The sequence below is a fragment of the Tachysurus vachellii genome, chromosome 1 (genome assembly GCF_030014155.1).
Source record: "Tachysurus vachellii isolate PV-2020 chromosome 1, HZAU_Pvac_v1, whole genome shotgun sequence".
NCBI classification, from domain to species: domain Eukaryota; kingdom Metazoa; phylum Chordata; class Actinopteri; order Siluriformes; family Bagridae; genus Tachysurus; species Tachysurus vachellii.
This window is the reverse complement of record NC_083460.1, coordinates 39,209,645-39,233,571: the sequence shown is the minus strand read 5'-3', so window position 1 is coordinate 39,233,571 and position 23,927 is coordinate 39,209,645. Positions and strand designations below refer to the sequence as shown.

General features: G+C 40.2%; 1 protein-coding gene across 3 annotated transcripts in view; it reads left to right on the top strand.

Moving 5' to 3' along the window:
• Positions 1 to 22,039, top strand: part of sptbn1 (spectrin, beta, non-erythrocytic 1) — an 87,445-nt gene extending 65,406 nt beyond the window's left edge. For all 3 annotated transcript variants that reach the window (XM_060880920.1, XM_060882560.1, XM_060881744.1), the window contains 22 exons: positions 62 to 199; positions 1,866 to 2,622; positions 2,716 to 2,918; positions 3,463 to 3,553; positions 4,756 to 4,902; positions 6,084 to 6,347; positions 9,205 to 9,429; positions 9,510 to 9,599; positions 9,684 to 9,962; positions 10,480 to 10,610; positions 11,182 to 11,386; positions 11,669 to 12,043; positions 12,288 to 12,532; positions 12,660 to 12,798; positions 12,905 to 12,989; positions 14,533 to 14,729; positions 17,108 to 17,205; positions 17,301 to 17,355; positions 17,806 to 18,017; positions 19,137 to 19,310; positions 19,438 to 19,480; positions 20,374 to 22,039. In XM_060880920.1, coding sequence (XP_060736903.1) covers positions 62 to 199; positions 1,866 to 2,622; positions 2,716 to 2,918; positions 3,463 to 3,553; positions 4,756 to 4,902; positions 6,084 to 6,347; positions 9,205 to 9,429; positions 9,510 to 9,599; positions 9,684 to 9,962; positions 10,480 to 10,610; positions 11,182 to 11,386; positions 11,669 to 12,043; positions 12,288 to 12,532; positions 12,660 to 12,798; positions 12,905 to 12,989; positions 14,533 to 14,729; positions 17,108 to 17,205; positions 17,301 to 17,355; positions 17,806 to 18,017; positions 19,137 to 19,310; positions 19,438 to 19,480; positions 20,374 to 20,604 — 4,384 coding nt within the window. In that variant the 3' untranslated portion in view covers positions 20,605 to 22,039. The remainder of the gene's footprint in view (positions 1 to 61; positions 200 to 1,865; positions 2,623 to 2,715; positions 2,919 to 3,462; positions 3,554 to 4,755; positions 4,903 to 6,083; positions 6,348 to 9,204; positions 9,430 to 9,509; positions 9,600 to 9,683; positions 9,963 to 10,479; positions 10,611 to 11,181; positions 11,387 to 11,668; positions 12,044 to 12,287; positions 12,533 to 12,659; positions 12,799 to 12,904; positions 12,990 to 14,532; positions 14,730 to 17,107; positions 17,206 to 17,300; positions 17,356 to 17,805; positions 18,018 to 19,136; positions 19,311 to 19,437; positions 19,481 to 20,373) is intronic.
• The last annotated feature ends 1,888 nt before the right edge of the window (positions 22,040 to 23,927 follow it).

Here is a 23,927-nt window from a genome sequence, read left to right as displayed (position 1 = left end):
TCCATTCTCACGTTCTCAGTATTATTTTTCTTGTGCTGATTAAATGAATGATGTGTTCCAGGTTTGAGAATCTGGAGCCTGAGATGAATAACCAGGCTTCCCGCGTCGCCGTGGTCAATCAGATCGCCCGGCAGCTGATGCACAGTGGACACCCCAGTGAGAAGGACATCAAGGCTCAACAGGACAAACTGAACACCAGGCAAGTTTCAACATTTATCTCAAGGATTCACAATTCAAAAGGAAGACTTTTTTCCCCCAAACAAATTGTCCAAACAGAAAAAAAATTTTTTAATACATCTAACACACACACACACACACACACACACACACACACACACACACACACACACACACACACACACACACACACATACATGTACACACAAAATTCTATCTAAAATTTCACAAATTCAGCATGCTTTAATAAGAGAAATCTAAACAAAGCTGTGATACAGTAATCTAGAGGAAACAGACAACAACTTTTTTAAATTTTAAATTAAGTTTAAAAGATTTGTGAAGTTCGTCACGACAAAATTTGATGTTGGCTTTGATGAGGCAAGTATTCGCAAAGGGTCAGTGTTACTGTCAAGTGGACAGAAAGCTAGGGTGGCAAAACATTTGGAGGCAAGTGGAGACAAGCATGTGATGTCATCTGAATACTCTTGAGGAAGTTCCCCTCATTGGGCTGACCATTTTGATATGTCACATGTCCATGTTGTGCTAATATTTATTTTCACGTGACATCAGGTGACGTCACGTGACGTGACCAGAAGGCACGGGAGGCAGTTCCCCTCATCGTGCTGAGTGTTTTGATATGTCACATGTCCATTTTGTGCTAATTTTTGATTTTCACCTGACATCACGTGACGTCACGTGACGTGACCAGAGTACACGTGAGTCAGTTCCCCTCATTGGGCTGAGTGTTTTGGTACTGTATATATGTAATATCTCCCACTAAGCCATTTTATTCACTTATTTATTATTGATTTGTTTGTGACAGAAGAAAACAATAGCAATGCTTCAGAAGTTGGGGATAATTTACACACATGGCTTCAGTTGACATAGAATTCTTTATTTTTGTTATATATAACTACTTAACATATTATATATACACATATGCGTATAGTAACGTGTAGTATCCTTTCCTTTATTGTTAACATTTAGAATGGAAATCTTTATTTTGTCAAGTATACATTACAGTACAGTGAAATTCTTCCTTGGAGATTCACTTCCTACTTTGGAGATTGGGGTCAGAGCACAGGGTCAGCCATGATACAGCACGCCTGGACCAGTGAGGGATAAGGGCTTTGATCAAGCACCCAACAGTAGCAGTTTGGCAGCGATAAGGCTTAAACCACTATCTACAACCCAGAGCCTTAACCGCTTGAGCCACTACTGCCCTCATACCAAATTGGTATGGAACAAAGTCTTTAGCAGCTGTTCAGTTATTGATTGTTAGAGATGTTGCTGTATGAAGTCAGGCTATGGCATGCTCAAAAATTTAAATATCTAAAAAGTAGGAATGCCAGACAGATGACAGGTGGATATGTGGTTCAAACCAGTCCTTCAAAATAGTCTTTTTGGAGGCAGTCAATGCCACCATTAATATTCACTTCAGGTGTAAACTGAGCATTTTACCCCAATCATTTACAGCATTTGTCAGACACCTCAAGGGTCCAGCAGTGGCAGCTTAGTGGACTTGGGTTCAACTCCATAATGACTATAATTAAATAAGAAATAAACTCCAGAATTACTGTAATTAAATGAAATAATACCGTAATTTTTATTTTATAACACTTCATTAAAATTATTGTTGTTTAACAGAATTACTGAGTATGTAAATATCCACAAAAACTCCTTTGTAGGTGGAGCCAGTTCAGAGACTTGGTGGACCAGAAGAAGGAGTCCCTGAACTCGGCACTGGGTGTGCAGAACTATCACCTGGACTGCAACGAGACCAAGTCATGGATCCGCGAGAAGACCAAAGTGATCGAGTCCACTCAGGACCTGGGTAACGATCTGACAGGAGTCATGGCACTGCAGCGCAAGCTGACGGGGATGGAGCGCGACCTGGCCGCAATCGAAGCCAAGCTGGGTGACCTGCGTGGAGAAGCCGAGCGTCTGGCAGTTGAACATCCTGAACAAGCCAAGGCTATCACCGACAGGCTGGCGGAGATCGGAACAGTCTGGGAGGAGATGAAGGACACCCTGCAGAACCGCGAGGCCTCTCTGGGTGAAGCAAGCAAGCTGCAGCAGTTCCTTCGCCAGCTGGATGACTTCCAGTCATGGCTGTCTCGCACGCAAACGGCCATCGCCTCCGAGGACATGCCCAACACCCTGGCAGAGGCTGAGAAGCTTCTCGCCCAACACGAAGGCATCAAGCACGAGATCGACAACTATGAAGAGGACTACCAGAAGATGCGGGACATGGGCGAGATGGTGACCCAGGGCCAAACGGATGCTCAGCACATGTTCCTGAGGCAACGGCTGCAGGCACTGGACACCGGTTGGAATGAGCTGCATAAGATGTGGGAGAACCGTCAGAACCTCCTGTCCCAGTCTCACGCCTACCAGCTGTTCCTCAGAGACACAAAGCAAGCTGAGACATTCCTCAACAATCAGGTAACGTGTTGAGGTTTGCTCAGTCAAGAAAAATATCAAATTAACATTTCTTCAAATCCTTTTGATTTATATTCTCATGCATTCTTTCTGCAGGAGTATGTGTTGGCTCACACTGAGATGCCCACCACTCTAGAAGGAGCAGAAGGTGCTATTAAGAAGCAGGAGGACTTCATGACTACGATGGATGCCAACGAGGAGAAGATCAACGGCGTGGTGGAGGCCGGGCGCAGACTGGCCAGCGACGGAAACATCAACGCGGAGAAGATTCAGGAGCGAGCGACTTCCATTGATGACAGGTAAAAAAAAAAAATGCACACGTAACTGTAGTGGCTAAGAAGCCAGAAGTCCGGCATGGCCACCTGATATGATAAGTCACACTTAACCAAGGTTTCATGCTGTAAATAAATACAGCAATGATGTTTGGCCAATATTAAACATTCAAATCTGATTTAATTAATGAACTGTGCCTGTAATATCCACTAAACATCACTCACATTTACACATTCAGGGAAAAGCTTACATTTAGAAAAATCTCAGAAAAAGTAGCTTTTAGACTTGAAGGTGCAATAGTGTATAAAGTCGTATTATTAAAACTCTCAGACTTCCAGTCATTTTAAAGACACTCTACGCTATGAGCCAGTGTAAATCCTGGGGGCGGAGCTTCAACCACGCAGGCGGGAATCATTTCAATTTCAAACCTAGCCTAACCATCCGAGGCCTAATCGTAGGCTGACGTTACCGAATGCACCTTTCAATTCCCAGCACTCAATACAGCATGATGTAAAGATGACTAGGTTTGCAATCGAAGGAATACTTGACCTTTAAAATTTCACCCCGCAGACATAAGAAGAACCGTGAGGCGGCTGTGGAGCTGCTGATGAGACTTAAAGATAACCGAGACCTACAGAAGTTCCTGCAGGACTGCCAGGAGGTACAGATTCAAATATTGTATTTAGACCATAAAATTTCATTCAGAGGGGGGTCACGGTGGCTTAGTGGTTCGCCTCACACCTCCAGGGTTGGGGGTTTGATTCCCGACTCCGCCTTGTGTGTGTGGAGTTTGCATGTTCTCCCCGTGCCTCAGGGGTTTCCTCCGGGTACTCCGGTTTCCTCCCCCGGTCCAAAGACATGCATGGTAGGTTGATTGGCATCTCTGGAAAATTGTCCGTAGTGTGTGATTGCGTGAGTGAATGAGAGTGTGTGTGCCTTGCAATGGGTTGGCACTCCGTCCAGGGTGTATCCTGCCTTGATGCCCAATGACGCCAGAGATAGGCACAGGCTCCCCGTGACCCGAGGTAGTTCAGATAAGCGGTAGAAAATGAGTGAGTGAGAGAATTTCATTCAGCCAAGATATGTTATTTTTTTTATGCTTTAAGAAGTAACATAAGAATGTAGCCACTGTTTTGGATCATGTAAATTATTTCATGTAATTATTCAATTATTTTTCCACACGCTTGCTTCATCTTGTTGGACTTTATGTGGCTAAGACTACTTACAAGTCTTTAGCCCTGTCTTTGTTTTATGTAGCACCATGATCCTGGAGAAACGTTGTCTCATTTCACTGTGTACTGCAACAGCTATATATGGTTGAAATGACAATAAAAGCTTCTTGACTTGACTTGTGCTGATGAATATCTTAGATTTTCTGGTAAAAAAGCAAAATTATAAAACAAAGACAAAAGAATGTGACAGCTAAGAACAGTCATAAGCTAAATCACTTTCATTAGCATTAGGTAGGAGGTGTGGCCTAATGTTTGAAGTCAGTTATATACACATAACATTAGATGGATTTGTGGGATATAAAATTTGAATGAATTTTTTACTACTTTATAGACAGTGTTTATGTTGAAACAGTGTTACTGAGGTGATTCATGTTTATTTATTCACGTCTCATGATTTAGCACAATGCAAAAAGACTAATCTGCGGCTAAAGGGAAACTCCAGGACAAATCGACACTTGGAAATTGACAGAAAAACAGTTTGGACTTTTTGTGTGTAACGTTTTGTGTTTGTACAGCGGCTGGTGTAGCTAGGAAAATCCTCCAGAGGCCTTTGAAGAACATGCGTGTGTTGTTCCCCTCCTGTTGCTTACACGTTTTCTTTCCTGTTGTGTGTGTGTTTGTGTGTGTGCAGCTTTCTCTGTGGACGAATGAGAAGATGCTGACGGCACAGGACATGTCATACGATGAGGCCAGAAACCTGCACAGCAAGTGGCTCAAGCACCAAGCCTTCATGGCTGAGCTCCAGTCGAACAAAGAGTGGCTGGAGAAGATCGAGAAGGTTCGTCTTAGGTTTAAACTTTTAGCCTAAATGACTTTCCCCAGCTAAGTCTATGTAGGCAGTATACACAAAAATAAAGCAAATAATTAACACTAGACAACAGACTTTGCTTTGAAACATTCAGGCCATCAGAATTGCTGTCTTCTGTTAGAGATTTACAGAAGTCACACTGAGTTTTTAATGTTTTGAGGTCTGAGGTATGCAGTTACCTTTCCAAATCAATTCTTTCCTTTTGTCCTTCATCCCTTTTTTTATTTTGCACCTATGCTTCCTTTCCCAGTCTAACTGGAGGAAACCGAGCGCCCCCTAGTGGTGGAGTGTGTTAATGGCTGTTGACTAATTTCCAGGACACATGGTTTCATCACATTTCAGTTCCTAATACTTTTATTATAATAATAATAATAATAATAATAATAATAATTATTATTATTATTATTATTATTATTATTATTAATGAATACTTTTAATTCTATAAATACACGATCACACATAAAAAGAACCTGTAACAAGGAGGTATAGTGAGAGATCATATAGTGAGAGATCATTGTATCATGACATACAATGACAAGAACAATACATTATACGAACATTAATGTATCTTGAAATTTATGTATTTATTTTATCTTATTTTATTTTACCCCTAATAAATTATTTATTTATTAGGGGTCTAATTAATCATTTTATATTTCTGTCTTTTGTTTTTCTTCTTCTTTAATATTTTGGATAATAATAAATTACAGGAAAATAAAATAATATTTCTAATGTATATATTATCTGTCTAGTTAATTAATTAATATTTATAATTATTATTTTGTTAAGGGTTTAGTATTTTATATGATCATTTACATCATTTTATAATTTATAAAACTTCCAAATTATTAAGTAATTACATTTTTATTTAATTATTATTTTTTTATTATTATTTTAGTATTGAAATCCAGTACCAAGCAGCAGAATCCATTCAGAACCTTCTTTTAGGTGAAATGTTGTTGAAGAGACACAGGAAGCTACAGTCTACTGAGGACTAATCAAATTGTTTGTATTTAGTTTAAATAGCAAAAAGTTGAACATCACAGTCTTACATCAGTCTACAAAAAAAAAAAAAATGTTACGTAATAAGTGATAAAAAACGTAGCGTCTTGCCTTAAACCCCATTCTCTCTGTGTCTCTGTGTTGTTTAGGAAGGGATGCAGCTGGTATCTGAGAAGCCTGAGACGGAGTCCGTGGTTAAGGAGAAGCTGTCGGTGCTGCAGACGCAGTGGCAGGAGCTGGAGTCCACCACGCAGACCAAAGCACAGTGTCTGTTCGACGCCAATAAGGCCGAGCTGTTCACGCAGAGCTGCGCCGATCTCGACAAGTGGCTGGGGGGCCTGGAGGGTCAGATCCAATCAGACGACTACGGCAAAGATCTAACCAGCGTCAACATCCTGCTAAAGAAACAACAGGTACAAACCAAAGTCCGGTATATTTTACCTTTTAAATTGTATGAGCATAAAGCAGAGCTATAGATACAGACTAACATGAGAGAAAATATATTTTTCCCCCAGAGGCTAAAAAATGGAGTTTGCTTCTGTTTTGTTGTGTCTATGTTCAGTGTTAAACGGCTTTGTTATGTCTCACTCCACAGTGGTGGTTAATATGAAGCTCCTATAAAAGTAGACATTCAGAGCTGTAAGAATTTGTAGTGTTTCATAAGTATTAATTTTCTTTCTAGCTTACTACGGACAATAATTTAATAGAAAAGTGCCCAAAAAACAGAAAGTGGTTAGTTTTCTTTCACAGAAATGTGTCTATGTTCAAATTAAACACTGACATCAAAACCTATTTCTGCTCTCTGAGAACTAGCATGGTGAAAATGGGCGAAACATCGTGGCCTTAACTGAGGTGAATACGGTTGTCCAATATGGCCGCCGATATAATGCTGAAGACGGGATGTTCAGTTACACGATGAAGTTTTGTTTATATTTATTTCAATATGAGGTTACAGAAAGTCCCATTGTGTCAGAATCCACACAGCAAGTTAGTCATGCAGTCTGAGGCACATTGGGGTACAAAGCTATAAAGCTAATCTAGACTAAATACAACATGTTTACATATATATATATATATATATATATATATATATATATATATATATATATATATATATATATATATATATATATATATACATACAGAATGCTTTCAGAAATATAAATAATGAGTGTTTATTTCTGTCAATTTACAAAATGCAAAGTGAGCAAACAAAGGAAAAATCTAAATCAAATCAATATTTGGTGTTACTACATTTTTACCTTCAAACCAGCATGAAGTGATGGCACGACCCCCACAGAGCCCTGAGCTCAACATCATCGAGTGTGTCTGGGATTACATGAAGAGACAGAAGGATGTGAGAAAGCCGACATCCACAGAAGATCTGTGGTTAGTTCTCCAAGATGTTTGGAACAACCTACCGGCCGAGTTCCTTCAAAAACCGTGTGCGAGTGTACCTAGAAGAATTGCTGCTGTTTTGAAGGCAAAGGGCGGTCACACCAAATATTGATGTGATTTAGATTTCTCTTTTGTTCATTCACTGCATTTTGTTCATTTATGAAAATAAATGTTTAACACTTCCATTTTTGAAAGCATTCTTTGTTTACAGCATATATATATATATATATATATATATATATATATATATATATATATACATATATATATATATATATATATGGCAGTTCTATCACGTTGCAATCTCCAGCCTTTCTCTGCTCACCTGTGCTAAATAACTTCAAGGTCCTCCAGTTTCTCTGGAATCACCATGTTGTTGAGCCACTGCTCCTATGAAAAGCTCATTTCTTTCTTTCATCAAGTATTTCTGTTTTCCCTACAATACTAAGGACGATATATTCATAGAAATGTTCCACAAAAACAGTAGACAGTGATATCACTGGTATAACCGGTGATATATTTACTCTCTAAGATGCTCCAAGTGCTTGTTCATAAACATCTAAAATGTCAATGTGTTTATCATCAACCACTAAAACTCATGAGTCCTGAGTCATTTTGGATCAGTGATAAAATAATTCATTAAAATATCCAGTAAGTCCATTTGTGCTGGTAAAAAAGGGTTAAAAGAAAATAAGTCTTTCTAAAATAAATCTAATAAGCTTGAAATGCATTAGGAATATTTTTGGTGACAGTTTCTACGTCCTCACGTCATTTTCGGATCGTCGCCTGTCTGCGAAACCCGTCACTCTGCACAGTTTGAGTTTTTACCCACTGATCAGATAATTGTCAGGCTCTTCGTGATCTGGCTCAGATTTCCCGTCATTAGAGAAAACGTCACGCGGTGCCGAGCAGCAGGAAATGGAGATGATGAGGTTATTATTTATTTATTTATTTATTTATTTATTTTTTAACCAAGATGACTGGACACATTTGAGTGTGAATCAGTTTTAAAAAATATATATTAACATTTTACATAAAGTAGATTCGAGACATAATAAGGATTGAAATGAATCACTGTTTGAATCACTAATTAATTAAACTAATATGAATCGAATAGGGGTGCACGGTGGCTTAGTGGTTAGCACGTTCGCCTCACACCTCCAGGGTTGGGGGTTTGATTCCCGACTCCGCCTTGTGTGTGTGGAGTTTGCATGTTCTCCCCGTGCCTCAGGGGTTTCCTCCGGGTACTCCGGTTTCCTCCCCGGTCCAAAGACATGCATGGTAGGTTGATTGGCATCTCTGGAAAATTGTCCATAGTGTGTGAGTGAATGAGAGTGAAGAGTGAATGTGTGCCCTGCAATGGGTTGGCACTCCGTCCAGGGTGTCTCCTGCCTTGATGCCCGATGACGCCTGAGATAGGCACAGGCTCCCCGTGACCCGAGGTAGTTCGGATAAACGGTAGAAAATGAATGAATGAATTAATCAAATTCATTTATTTTTAAAGACCTATAACAGCATTTCAATTTAATGAAACTAAAACAAAAAACAGTGAACAACAGAAATGGAAAAATCGATCTAATGAGAATATTTTTTAATTTTCCGGCAAACAGATCAGGAGATGTTTTACTGCACTTGTGGATCATTAAACTTTCTGTAAGATAACGTTTTTTTTTTTTCAATAGCCAACATTTTAGATAGATTTCTGTGTGTTCATGAAATTAGATTATGGAAAGTGTATATTGAACCAGGGTGTACAAACTTTTGGCAGTGTAACACTATCGGTAATAATCAGTCATCTCAGCAGGTTGAGAGAATTTAAGGAATAACTGCTTTGCCTCTGAAATATAAAAGTAAGCTTGTTTTCTTGCTCAGATGCTGGAGAACCAGGTGGAGGTGCGTCAGAGGGAGGTGGAGGAACTTCAGTCGCAGGCCCACGTGTTGCGGCAGGAGGGAAAGGACACGGACGAGGTAGACGGGCGGCGCGTGGTGGTGGAGAAGAAGTTCCGGGAGCTGCTCGATCCTCTTGAGAAGAGGAAGAAGTTCCTCATGGCTTCTAGGGAGATCCACCAGTTCAACCGTGACGTTGAGGATGAAATCGTGAGTTGAGCGAATTGCACGAGATTTGAAGTTGCGTGAATGAGCGTGTGACACCTGAATGACATCATTTCCTTTTCCAGCTCTGGGTGGAGGAGAGGATGCCTCTCGCCACTTCAACTGACCATGGCAACAACTTACAGACTGTTCAGATGTTAATCAAGAAGAACCAGGTGAGCCATTAAAATGTTTTGAAACACACACACACACACACACACGTTAGAATCTTCCACTACATTACGCTTTTTCTCATTCAGACCCTGCAGAAGGAGATCCAGGGCCATCAGCCGCGCTGTGACGACATCTTCGAGCGCAGCCAGAGCATCGTGACGGTGGACACCCCAGGCGTGGATTCCATCCGAACGCGTCTCGCTGAACTGCAGGATCTCTGGAACCTCCTCATCCAGGAGGCAGCGAAGAGGCACGAGCGGCTGGAGGAGGCCCATCAGGCGCAGCAGTACTACTTCGACGCGGCTGAGGCGGAGGCCTGGATGAGCGAGCAGGAGCTTTACATGATGTCAGAAGAGAAAGCTAAGGTGTTTAATGTCAGGGTTCGATACTGATATAGTTATTGATAAACAACTGCTGGAGAAAGTTAATAAGTGGGCGGGGCTAGTGGCACAGTGCTGGTTCGAGTTTTTTTGTTTTTGTTATAATTAATCTATAATTAATGGCTTAAGAGTTGCTGGTTTTCTGTAACTATCTGCATATCACACAACTACCAAGGAAACCATGGCAACCGATCGGATTGTGGGCCATGTCTTACTTCGTCACATGAAAAGCATAAATTTGCACAACATAGACATGCGGCATATCAAAACACTCAGCCCAATGAGGGAAACTTCCTCAAGAGTATTCAGATGACGTCACATGCTTGTCTCCACTAGCCTCCAAATGTTTTGGCACCCTAGCTTTCTGTCCACTTGCCTCCAAAAGTAACACCCAAAACACCCTAGCAACCGAGTGCCGAGATTTGCCACGTGCAAGCACCATTCACTTTTCCTTCTAGTTTTTTATTGCTCTTTGCTCACTTGTGTTTTGTTTCTCTTTCAGGATGAGCAAAGCTCTGTGGCCATGCTGAAGAAACACCAGATCCTCGAGCAGGCGGTGGAGGACTACGCCGAGACCGTTCATCAGCTCTCCAAGACCAGCCGCGGCCTGGTGGCTGACAATCACCCCGAGAGGTACGACAGAGTTCAGCACTCCAGCCTTCCTCATCCTGATTCATCAGAGCATTTTAACACACGTTATCTGACTCACAGAGCAAAATATTTTTCTTTTAAAAATGAGAACTGGGTGTTATTTATTTTATTATTTTAAATAGTACCTAAAGTTGTTTTTTTTAAGCGGTTTTCTGAAAAGGTCTACGCATATTCTGTGTGCACATCTTAATTTCAATATTATAGATATTTTATTTATATTTTAAGTGCAGAGTGATGTGTGTCAGGTGTGTTTTTATCTCCAGCCAATCAGCTTGCAGCTCAGGTTGAAGCAAAAAAAAAAAAAAAAAAAAAAAATTCTATTTTTACAAAAATCTTATATTACAAAAATATTGTTTATGCTCGAGTGTTACCATATATGTGCTTTTATTTTGTTTATTTTATATTTTATATATTATATATTATATACTATTGCCTAATGAGTCCAATCAGATTCAGATTCTCTCACATTCAAAAATGAATCATTTTCCCCTGATTCGTTTTGATTCATTTGAATGTGACTGATGCGTCCTGTGTGTTTCTGTTCGCTCTGCAGTGAGAGAATAGGCATGCGGCAGTCACAGGTGGATAAGCTGTACGCAGGACTGAAGGACCTTTCAGAGGAGAGGAGAGGAAAACTAGACGAGCGGTTCCGGCTCTTCCAGCTGAACCGCGAGGTGGATGATCTGGAGCAGTGGATCGCTGAGAGAGAAGTTGTGGCAGGATCTCATGAACTGGGCCAGGACTATGAGCATGTCACTGTAAGAATGCAGGAAACATGATTTATATTCCACCTTTAACTATTTCCTTCTTTCTGTCTGTCTGGCTGGACGTTTGCCTCGTCCGTAGTGGCCAGGTTTCATTTCCATTATGCTTACTCAAAATAACTGCACCGAGAGATTTATTGATCACGTGAGCAACTGAATCAAGTTTTCTGACCCTTTAGATTGTCGGCTTATAAAATAAACATCTCTCCAGCAGCAAACACTGAAAAAAATCTAAAATTACATTTAGACTTAGATGTGTTTTTATTTTTTATTCAGATGCTGCAGGAGCGTTTCCGTGAGTTCGCTCGCGACACCGGTAACATCGGTCAGGAGCGCGTTGACGGCGTAAACCGGATGGCCGACGAGCTCATCAACGCAGGTCATGCCGACGCCGCCACCGTCGCCGAATGGAAGGACGGGCTGAACGAGGCCTGGGCGGATCTTTTGGAGTTGATCGACACTCGCACCCAGATCCTGGCGGCTTCCTACGAGCTGCATAAGTTCTACCACGACGTCAAAGAGATCCTGAGCCGCATTCTGGACAAGCACAAGAAGCTTCCAGAAGAGCTCGGGCGAGACCAGAACACAGTGGAAGCACTCCAGAGGATGCACACCACCTTCGAGCACGACATACAAGCACTGGGGACGCAGGTTTGTAAAGAGTTAATAGAATGAATTTGAAAGAACTTTTAATGTATTGGTAGGAAAATTCAAATAGAAAAAATCTTTTTTTTTTTTTTTTTTGTGAAAACTTACAGTAAAGTCCCAGCTTTTTGTCATTTTTTTTTTAGCATATAAAATACGAATATTTAATATTTACTTAGATAAAACTGATCTCTAAACATGATCCCTGGTCCAGATAGATATTACAGTGTGTGTGTGTGTGTGTGTGTAGGTCAGGCAGCTGCAAGAAGACGCGGCACGTTTGCAGTCTGCGTACGCCGGCGATAAGGCTGACGATATCCAGCGGAGAGAGAGCGAGGTCCTAGATGCATGGCGGAACCTTCTGGAAGCCTGCGAAGGGCGGAGGGCGCGTCTGCTTGACACCGGAGACAAGTTCCGCTTTTTCAACATGGTACGTGACCTCATGCTCTGGATGGAGGACGTGATCCGCCTCATCGAGGCCCAGGAGAAACCCAGGTGAGAACGAAGGAAAAACTCTCGCGTTTCTTCTGAGAGCGTTATGGTTACGACCAGAAAAGACACTACTTGGGTTATCTAGGTTTCATTTCATTTGACCGTATGTCTGCGGACTGGCTTTCTGCAGGGACGTGTCATCTGTGGAGCTGCTCATGAACAATCACCAGGGCATCAAGGCTGAGATCGACGCTCGTAACGACAGCTTCACCGCCTGCATCGAGCTCGGCAAGTCTCTGTTGGCACGCAAGCACTACGCATCAGAGGAGGTGAGGGACAAGTCCAAATGTCCACCTGAACATCAGTGTTCTGAAAACATCTTAGCATTACAAGGGCAAATAAATTATAGTTTATTTATTTGCATTTGGTGTCCAGATTAAAGAAAAGTTGCTACAGTTGACCGACAAGAGGAAAGAAATGATCGACAAATGGGAAGACAGATGGGAGTGGCTGAGACTGAGTAAGTCCACTTTTTTTTTGCTCCATCGCTTGACGTTGGATAAAGGCTTATATACAAAACTTGTGGAAGCATTAGATAGTTTTAATCTAGCTAACAGGTAATTCAGTAACGTTATTACAACGTTTCTCATGTAACCTTCTGAGCAATCTTGAAAGAACTCTAATGCCCCTTTTCCACCAAAAAGAACCGGGTGCTGGTTCAGAGCTAGCACTGGTGCTGGTTCAAAGTTGGTTCCACTGGCGAACCTTCTAAGAACCGGTTTGCCTTTCCACCGGTTAGAGAGCCGTCACAGAGCCGAGTCTGACGTCACTGTATACGTGTCACGTTACACAGCAACTTTAACGCAGCAGCGGCAAACACAAACACATCAACAACAATGGTGGATGTTGCTTTACTGTTAATGCTCATGGCTTTGTGAACCTACATTAACACCCAAACGTGGCGAATCCAACGTGTACGTGCAGCTCCATGTAATCTGTATAAACGGAGGTTGTAATCGAGAAAGTACATAACGTTATTTTATCATTAACACAGAAAAAAGTTAGCCTTAGCATGTAGCTACTTACTATCATGTGTGCTGATAACTGATCATATTGCGGTAAAGTAAAAGTGTATTAAACATTAGTATACTTAAGGTACATTATCAAATGCACTAACAGTAGCCCCGCCCACAGCCCCGCCCACAGCCCCTGACGTAAGCGGTTCTTTAGTCTAGACCAGCAACGTTTTGGTGCTACTTAAGAACCACTTTTCTTGGTTCAGAGCCGGTGCTTTGGCTGTCGAAAGAAAGAACTGGTTCTAAATTAGGCTCCGAACCAGCACTCAAACTGCCTCGGTGGAAAAGGGGCATCAGAAACATCACATGAAAGCACCAGTATGGGGAAAATTCTACAGTAACGTTCAAGTAACACTCAGAGAACATTCTGTTAACCCCTAAGCCTAATTTTTTTAGAAATTTAAGGTTCATCTGTATTAATCTCTCAAATAAGAATTTTTTTAGTCTGTAAACTTTTCCACCTCAGAAAACCGTGACATCATTAGTAAAGCGTTCTGGGAAGAGTTTGTCTTTCACCTTGTAAAATACAATAAGCTCACAATGTTGTAGTTTTCTCCCCGAAGTGGTTCATTGTTCTGAGAAAGTAGGCGTGTCCCTAACTCTGATTGACAAAACTGTATTCTCATCTGTCCAGATGTGCTGTTTATGGAAGAGATCATGATAAAAAATAATAATAATAATAATAATAATAATCACATTTCACACTCTGTTTTACTTTCAGTTTTAATATCTCTGTGTCCAGTTCCTCAGTCAGGTCTGATCTGAAACACAGAAGTTGATCTCTGAAGAGTGTTTGTTGGTTTGGTGGGTGGGGGTGGGGGGGTGGGGGGGGACTAACTTTCCTTTTACTTTGCCCGTGTGTGTGTGTTGGGGGGGGGGGTGTATGTGTGTTTGTGGGTGTGTGTGTTCACTTTTATTCATCCTGCCACTAACTTTCCTTTTTCTTTGCCCTTGTGTGTGTGTGTGTGTGTGTGTGTGTGTGTGTAGTTTTGGAAGTGCACCAGTTTTCGCGGGACGCGGGGGTAGCTGAAGCGTGGTTGCTGGGTCAGGAGCCGTACCTGTCCAGTAGGGAGGTGGGTCGGAGCGTGGACGAGGTGGAGAAGTTGATCAAGAGGCACGAGGCGTTCGAGAAGTCAGCCGCTACCTGGGAGGAACGCTTCTCTGCGCTGGAGAGACTGACTACGGTGAGATACGCACCACATTAGTGTTAGTCGTGTTAGCGGGTGAGAATGTACAGCAGAGATGATGTCACATCCATCTGTCTTACACACCTGTCAGTCACATCCATCTGTCTTACACACCTGTCAGTCACATCCATCTGTCTTACACAACTGTCAGTCACATCCATCTGTCTTACACACCTGTCAGTCACATCCATCTGTCTTACACACCTGTCAGTCACATCCATCTGTCTTACACACCTGTCAGTCACATCCATCTGTCTTACACACCTGTCAGTCACATCCATCTGTCTTACACACCTGTCAGTCACATCCATCTGTCTTACACACCTGTCAGTCACATCCATCTGTCTTACACACCTGTCAGTCACATCCATCTGTCTTACACACCTGTCAGTCACATCCATCTGTCTTACACACCTGTCAGTCACATCCATCTGTCTTACACACCTGTCAGTCACATCCATCTGTCTTACACACCTGTCAGTCACATCCATCTGTCTTACACACCTGTCAGTCACATCCATCTGTCTTACACACCTGTCAGTCACATCCATCTGTCTTACACACCTGTCAGTCACATCCATCTGTCTTACATTTAACCATTAACGTTGAAAGAAGAAGGAATGAAAGCTCAAGACGACGGATTTAGGCTTTAATGACAAAAAACTTCAGTATCCAAAACCTCTGACAATTAAACTAAAAGAGAAGAAATAAGTTCAAGTAACTTACAGCTTATAGCAAACTGGAGGAATTAACATTCGTTCTTTACTGAATCACTCAAATGGTTTTATTATTATTATTATTATTATTATTATTATTATTATTATTATTATTATTATTATTAGTAGTAGTAGTAGTAGTAGTAGTAATGTCCTCATATCATCATTATAAGATAATTATTTATTGTTAATAGTTTGAACCTATTTGTACATGCTGGTATTTGAGCAAAGCTGAAAGTTTGATGTATGTATTGTACTTTTTTACATTTGGTGTAGATTTGTTTGTCTTAGGGCCTTTTTACACCTGGTTTTTATCTGATTTGTTAAAACAGTTCCATTTACATTAGGCCACATAAACGTGTCTCGGCGAATCGGATATCGATCCGATCTTTCTACTCCCGCCCAATATGCAAATATATTTGACCTCATTTCCGGGGTAATTGTAATGCAACACACTTTGGTGTATGCAGTTTTCAGAACGCAATCAAAAAGAAGACGGAAAAACCCATTACGACGGTTATGCTACAAAAAACAGCGTTTACTGTTTGCTGCATTTTCGCTGGCGGCAGCAGCTCATTTTAAGACCCAACGAGACACCTGGGTGAAAGATCACCTGCGAGTGACGTACTTCTGTTTTGGAGGAGTATAGCGCTGACGTATGTGGCTTGAACAACCACATTCATTTACACCTGTCCAGTTTCATCTGAAATGCGTCCCAGACCACCTCCTGAAGGGGTTTGTACCATCGGATTTATATCCGTCTCAAAAACATTTCAGAGGGCATTTAGACCTGGTCTTTTTACCATCGGATAGCTATCAGATCACAGAAAACGCATGAAGTGACCAGGTGTAAAAAAGCCATTTATACTCCTATATGTACCTATAACAGCACACTACTATATAAATAATTAAATAAACACACACATATGTATATACAGTATGTATGTTTTCATTGAGTTTTTTTTTTTTTTGTACTTTTATTATTATTATTTTTAATTCTAATGCCAATAATAACTGTCTTTTAAAATTCTTCTATGACATCTTCTGTAAAAATCTGTTTATTTTCATTTTGATAGCTTTATTTTGGTTTATTTATTTATTTATTTATTTATTTATTTATTTATTTAGTAGTGTGCTGTTATAGGTACTGTAGGTACTCTGTGTTCTGCGATGCGTGAAGCTGATTATTTTTCTTTAACAGCATCTCCTGAAATCGTCTGTTCCTCTTATACCTCTTATAGCTTTGTCTCTGACACTGGAGACTCCTTCCATGAGCGCTAAAGAAAAGTCGCTCCTTTACAGACGATACCGAGCTTAGACACACGACCGTGATTCGTCTTCCGGTCTTTTTCAGTGAGGAACATTTACTCGAAAGCAGAAGTGACCTGTGAGAGAAATGAGTACAGTACACACCCTTCCTCATAGCCTGGACTTCCTTTCCTGTAATAAGCAGCTTTACCATCACAAGCGTATTTAATGTCAGAGATTTTTTCGAACTAGAGAAAAGTTAAACGTCATGAATCATTGACTAAAATTGCACAAAGAAATTATTTGTCTCCGAACAAAGGACTAGGGGAAGTGAGCAGGGCTCCTGGAGTGGGGGGTGTGTGTGTGTGTGTGTGAGTGAAATCAGTTGACCCGTCCTTCTTCCTCCCTCAGTTGGAGTTACTGGAAGTGAGAAGAAGGCAAGAAGAAGAGGAGAGAAGAAGAAAACCCCCGACCCCAGAGCCGGAGCTGGAGATCGAGGCACAGCAGAGGTAATCACACTCACCTACTCTACAAAACAATTTCTTTTTTTCTTTTTTCTTTTTTTTTTTAGAATTCTGAGTAAAGTTTTCTCATCTTTCCACAGAGAAGGAGAGCAGATCGCTCAGAACGGACTGCCGTCAGATCAGGATTCCCCACGGGTGTGTTACCTTATATCCTAAAACACACACACACACACACACACACACACACACACACACACACACACACACACACACACACACATCGTGTTATAATACCTTCTAAGACATTATAAGACTTAGAATTATACTTAGAATAAGACTTAGAATTATTCAGAAGAATGCATTACATTTAGATTTATATCTTTAATAAGCATTATAAGTTGTTTTGTCCGAGGCGGTGTGAGTAGTGTTCATAACACACTATAACACCAATACCAAAGACCACAGCGCTCCTTTTTGCTCACATGATGTACGTTATTTTCCAAAAGCAGTTCGTTTTTGTTATTTTTTTTTGCCTACATGGATGCTGTGAATGTATGTGGAGGTTTTTTCTGGTTGATCATGACGAAAAGTATATAAACTTTTCCCTCGCTCTCTTTCTCTCTCCATGTCTCTGTCTTACCTCAGGACGGAGTGGACGGAGAAATCGTGAACGGCGTGCCTGAGAGGAGCTCTAAAGAGGCGAGCCCCATCCCGTCGCCAAGCTCAAGCAGACGCGTTAAGGGCAGCCAATCGTCCACCCTGCCGGCCAAAAGTCAAGAGTCTCCCTCCGCCCAGCTGGAGGGCTTCCTACACCGCAAGCATGAGTATGAGGGACACAATAAGAAGGCATCCAACAGGTAACTCCATCATCTAAAATCAACCCCTTTCAACCGGTAACCATAGCAACTAGCAATGAATCTAACACTGATGGCGTGTACAGCTGGAAATTGCATCATGTCTTCTGTAAGGGAAAAAAAAAATGACACATTTGGGTGTTAATAATAATATATATAATAATAATAAATAACCACCAATCGTGTGCATAATTACTTTGTATTAATTAATGAATGACACTTTTTATATCCGTTTATAATTACATTAAAGGTGGGGTGCACGATGTTTGAGAAATGCTTCAGAAAACTGAGTCGGGCCGATAAACAAAACAAACGTGTAGCCAATGAGCAGAAAGGGGCGTGTCTTGTCAATATGTGGCGGAGAGAGTGTTCAGTGTGCATGTGTGACATTAGCAGAAAGCGATTGAAACGCTGACATGGCGCATACCTGCTGTTACCTCTGCCTCGGGTTCTAGGTGTTGAACGTCGTCTTCCGTGTGAAACGGATCTAAACCTTTCACGGTACAACACACAGTACTACAGAAACACATCTGTATTACCATAGTATTACTCATTGAGTTCATTTATTGATAAAAATACCCCCTCAGCCAGCTGCCCCAGGAGGTTCCTCCATAATAGTTGCCTGGGTTACGTATGTATGTGTGGGGCGGAGCTATCAAAACAGGAGTGACACCCATTTGTGTTAGGGGCGTGTTTGTTTTGGTGATTTCAAATGTCAACACTGGCTTTTCAAACATCGTGCACCTCACCTTTAAATACTGTGGAACATCAAAGAAACAAGTTACTTCCTGATATTGTCATTCCCTGACTTCATGTTATGTTACTATGTCATGTTATAGCTAAGTCATGTTACTATGATATCTGATGATATCTGACACTGGAGACTCCTTCCATAATAGATGTATTTTATTATATTTACATGTATATTTACATTGAGTGTCTAGCAGAAAAGTTTAGCTCCCAAGTTGTTACTAAAGAAAGGAGAAAGTTCGAACACAGCACGCTTGTTAAAAGACCTTCGGACCAATCAGGATCGAGAATTCAACAGCGCTGTTATGTTTTGAGGATTGTACGTTTTGAGGAACAGATTGGTTGCTGATTCTTTTGAAATATCTCACTCAGATCCTGGCATAATGTGTACTGCGTTATCAACAACCAAGAGATGGGCTTCTACAAAGACAACAAGAACGCCGGACAGGGCATCCCGTACCATAACGAGATCCCCGTCAGCCTGAAGGACGCCATCTGTGAGGTCGCAGTCGACTACAAGAAGAAGAAACACGTCTTCAAACTGAGGTGAGCTGGATCTCAAGTCATGTGATCACGTGATAACACTAAAAAAAAATATTATAATCATGTTTGCCATAAAAATGAAAATGCATTTTGTCATGACCGTCTTTTACTTTTTTCTTCTTCTTTACAGAGTGACAAACGGAAACGAGTATCTCTTCCAAGCCAAAGATGATGTAAGACATCGTTCTGAATGCTCACAAGGGGTTTAAACGTGTAGAAATCGCTCAGCAGTGCCTTCTTGTGGCAGACACCTGGAAAAAAATACATTATACCAAAATCTCAATCACAACTTACATTTCCAGCATTTGGCAGATGTCCTTATCCAGAGCAACTTACATTATCTCATTTTGTTTTATACAAGGGAATATTTAGGAAATATTAGTTCACTCTAACTCAGAATATGCATAAATATAATTAGATTTTTGTTCATCTCATTAGAATAAATAGAAATATTAGGTTTAGGAATTGTCACAACTTCCCGGTCTGAGCATACGGCATGGTTCTGAGCACAATAAGCACTGCTTTCGTGTCATTTTTTCTGGGTTCATGCTCTTTGTTAGTGTTACCTGATTGTAGGCACCTGTATTATGCGTTTAATTACTATATCCCTGGTCTTACTGTGCATTTTGGTTACGTTACATCTGAATTGTGTTTCTGGTGTTTGGATCTAGTTCTATTAATGCTGTGGATGGCAGTAATTGTGTCCTGTTCACTATATCACTAACGTTTTTATCACTAATTAACTATTTTGGGGAATCGAAAGTGATTCTTTTGAGAAACAAAAAAAAAAAGACACTTAAAATAACAAAAGGTTTCTATTTAACATTTAAATCTTCTGAGTTCTAAAGCAGCTCCTGATGGTTGAAAGTATGAACCATGGTGAAAGCCATAAAGTGTCCAAAGAACCCTTTTTTTTTTTCAAAATGGTAGCTTATGCAGTCAACCAGGTGCAAGCAGTTGAAGGAAACTGTTTTTTTGAATGTCTGGTGTACAGTGTGTGTGTGTGTGTGCTTGTTTGTGTGTGTGTGATCTCTCACCCTTGTCCTCCTTTGTTACCTTCTTTCAGGAGGAGATGAACACATGGATGCAGGCTATTCAGAACGCAGTCAGTGGCTCCTCTCCTTCAGACAAGTCTGATGTTACGCCTAGCAACCAGAGCACTCCCGCATCCAGCCGCGCCCACACACTCCCTGCGTCCGTCACCCTGACAACCGAGTCGAGCCCGGGCAAGCGAGAAAAGGACAAGGAGAAAGACAAAGAGAAGCGTTTCAGTCTTTTCAGCAAAAAGAAGCAGTAGAAGCCAGTATCCCTAGCAGCAGAGACATCCCGTTCCTCTCAATCATCAAATTTATCTTTATATCTCTTCCCTTACTTTCTTTCTTTCTTTCTCTTTCATCCTTACTTTCTTTCTCTCTCCTATCTGTTCACCTCACGTGATATTCCAGCATGCAAGCCGAAGAGCGAATACGCCACACTCTGTGCCTGAAGTCCCTCCGATCGGGTTCCAAAGTTACGATAAAAAAGATTTTTAAAAATTGTCCAAAAAAAAAAAAAAAAAAAAGGAAAGATTTTTAGCAAAGGGTGTGTCGTGAAAGTCAGGTTTGGAAATGTACCAGGACCAGATGTGTCTTTTTACTCTGTTCTGTTTCTATTTCAATTTTAAAGCTATGATTTTTAATTATAGGTTCTGAATATCACTCTTTTACTTAACCGTGTCTTTCAGATGGGTTGGATATTAAAAAAAAATAAAAAAAAATATGAACAAAAAAAAACAACAACAACAAAGTACACGAACAAACGCTTTCCTCAATTTTGTGAGGCTGTCTCGGAGGGATGCGCTGCATCTTTTCTGTGCTGTCGGGAAGCAAGAAGGTGAAGTTTGACGAAATCAATTCCACTGTGTGATTCCAGTCAGGATCCTGAACCTGACATTTCCATATGAAGGAACCATCTCTAATCTCTATTCGCTTCTATCTATATTCAACATGTTGGCCAAATCTGCCTTTTAACAATTCCAGGCTGTAAAGCTATAGAACTCCTCGCTAATATGAAGGTCCATTAATATTTGCTTGTCGTGTGTCGTTTATTAAAACTTTTCTTTTCTTTTTTTTTTTTTTTTACCTGTAAGATTGTTATATCCTATATGAAACAAAATACTCCCGTTTTTTTTTTGTTTGTTTGTTTTTTTAACATTTTTCTTCCTGTCCTTTTTTCTTTTCGTTTGTTTTGTTGTTTTTGTCACTTCTGTTGAGTTGCATCATAATATATGTTTCAAATAATTCTAGTACAGAGTATTGAAAAACTAGCTGTATTATAAACACTATAGCGTCGATGTTAAGTGGAAAGTGGAGCTCGAACATTATTTACTGGAATAAATAAACGGTAAAGTTACTCAAAATAATACGGTCGCTTGCTTGTTGGCTATAGCACTACGCATTATTATGATTTTCTTTTTTCTTTTGCCTACATTATATCGCTATTTGATACATAGTGTGAATTCTTCTGTCACTGTATGTAATGTAATGAAGAAACAAAAAAAAAATAAAAGAAGAAAAATCATCTACTGCACAATCCGAAATAGCGTAATAGGAATGAAATCCTTTTGCAGCGTCGGCGCTGGTGAAGGCGTATAATAACCTAATGATAGTCCGACTGTATGAAACTGCACCTGTAGACCTTTTACCCCTCTCTGTTAAATATGTGCGATGTCATTAAAATGCTTTTAAACATTACCGACTTCTGTTGTCTCGTGTGTCCGTGTTTATACTGATTTGTTTCACAAAAACGAAAATTAACAAAATTGTATAAACTTAGCAGTTTTATGGATGTGATTGGCTGTTTTCTGTCAGCGCCATTGATGATAGACAGACCGGTTGACCAATGGCGGAACCCTAGTGAGCGAGAGGGCGTGGAAAAACAGCGATACATGAGAAAATGTGAGGAAAGACACACACACACACACACACACAAAGAAATAAAACAATCACAAATTCATTCACAATCTTTGTGTGATTTTTTTTAACTAAACGTTTTAGTTTTAATTCCTTTTATGGAAAAAAAAACGGAAATCCACTTAGGGGACATTTTCATTCGGTATAAACAAATGAATTAATTAATCACTGCCAATCTGCAATCTGATATAAAATGAGTCAGGACTCTTTTGGCTTTGGAGTGAGATGTTTTTACATCTGATAATCTTAAACAGAATAGAAAATAACACCTTAATAGCTTAAAAGCATCCCCGAGAGCAGAAATGGGTTTGATATCACCATTTAATGTGAAGACAGAAAAAAATTGTGGGCAGAAAATTATTATTATTATTATTATTATATTATATTTTTTGTGGAAATTTACTATAAAAAGGATCTATGAAACCAGAAATACTTATAAAAAAAACTACAAATTCATAAAGATCTCGGAGACATGACAAAGACATTCAATACTGAGCACGGATACAACCAAATTGGAGCAATCTCCATTTTTAGGCCTCTGGGGAAAAGAGTTAAAGAATAAATTGTGATTGTATTTGGTAGACACTTTTATCAAGAGCAACATATATTTATCTAATGTTTAGATATGAGGGTTAAGGGCCTCACTTAGGTACCTTGGTGGACCTGGGATTCACCCTAACCACTAGGCTACCACATCTCTGTATGCTGTGGAAATCTAAAATGGGAATATGTAAAGAATTAAAGGTATAGAACACTTAGGGTTCTGGGAAAATAGTTTGAAGTGGATTTACTTTTATCACCCCAAGTTGCTTATTTTTTTAGTTCTTGTTTTTCTATTTATTAAAGAAGAAAGTGTTATACTTTTTGTCCATTTGCAGTTAATGCTGTCGCCGCACGCTACTTCCTGTTTATCATGTAAGTTGCAGCGGTTGCATTCAATCAAAAATCGCTGTAGCTTGAGATACAAGACAATTTAAATTTCTCGTATGATTCTTGTAAGATTCTTGTTTCTTTGTATGATTATATACAGCCAGCATTAAAGTAGAACATCACATCTTATACAGGAGAATGTCCTGAAACAGACAGGTCATTGTTCAGACAGGTCATTATTCTTGAAACAGACAGGTCATTATTCTTAAACAGAATAATGAAACAGACCTGAAACAGACAGGTCATTATTCTTAACTCATCTTATTAACTTGTTTATTATGGGTCTTATATGATGTGACCGATCCACCATGCAAGTCGCTTTGCTGTTGCTGTACCTGTTACTATAGAAACAATAACTTATCACAACAAGAATACTAATATAAAACTTGCAGGCAGGACTGTTATCAGAGCTGTTGTTTCAGACATTTGCCACTTAAAGGTGGGGTCTCCGTTGTTTGAGAAATGCTTCAGAAAATTGAGGTGGGCCGCCAAACAAAACAAAAACAAAACTAACGTGTAGCCAATGAGCAGAAAGGGGCGTGTCTTTTCAATATGGGCAGAGAGAGTGTTCAGTACATTAGTAAAAAGCGGTTTTAACATTGACATGGAGGATAAAAACAAGAAGTTGAAAGTGAAGAAAGGCTTACGATAAGGCAAGAAGTAGGACCCGTGTTAATATAGGATCAGCTTTCCAGCGCTGGAGAGAACTGAAGGAGCAGGAAGGCCTGCGATGGGACAC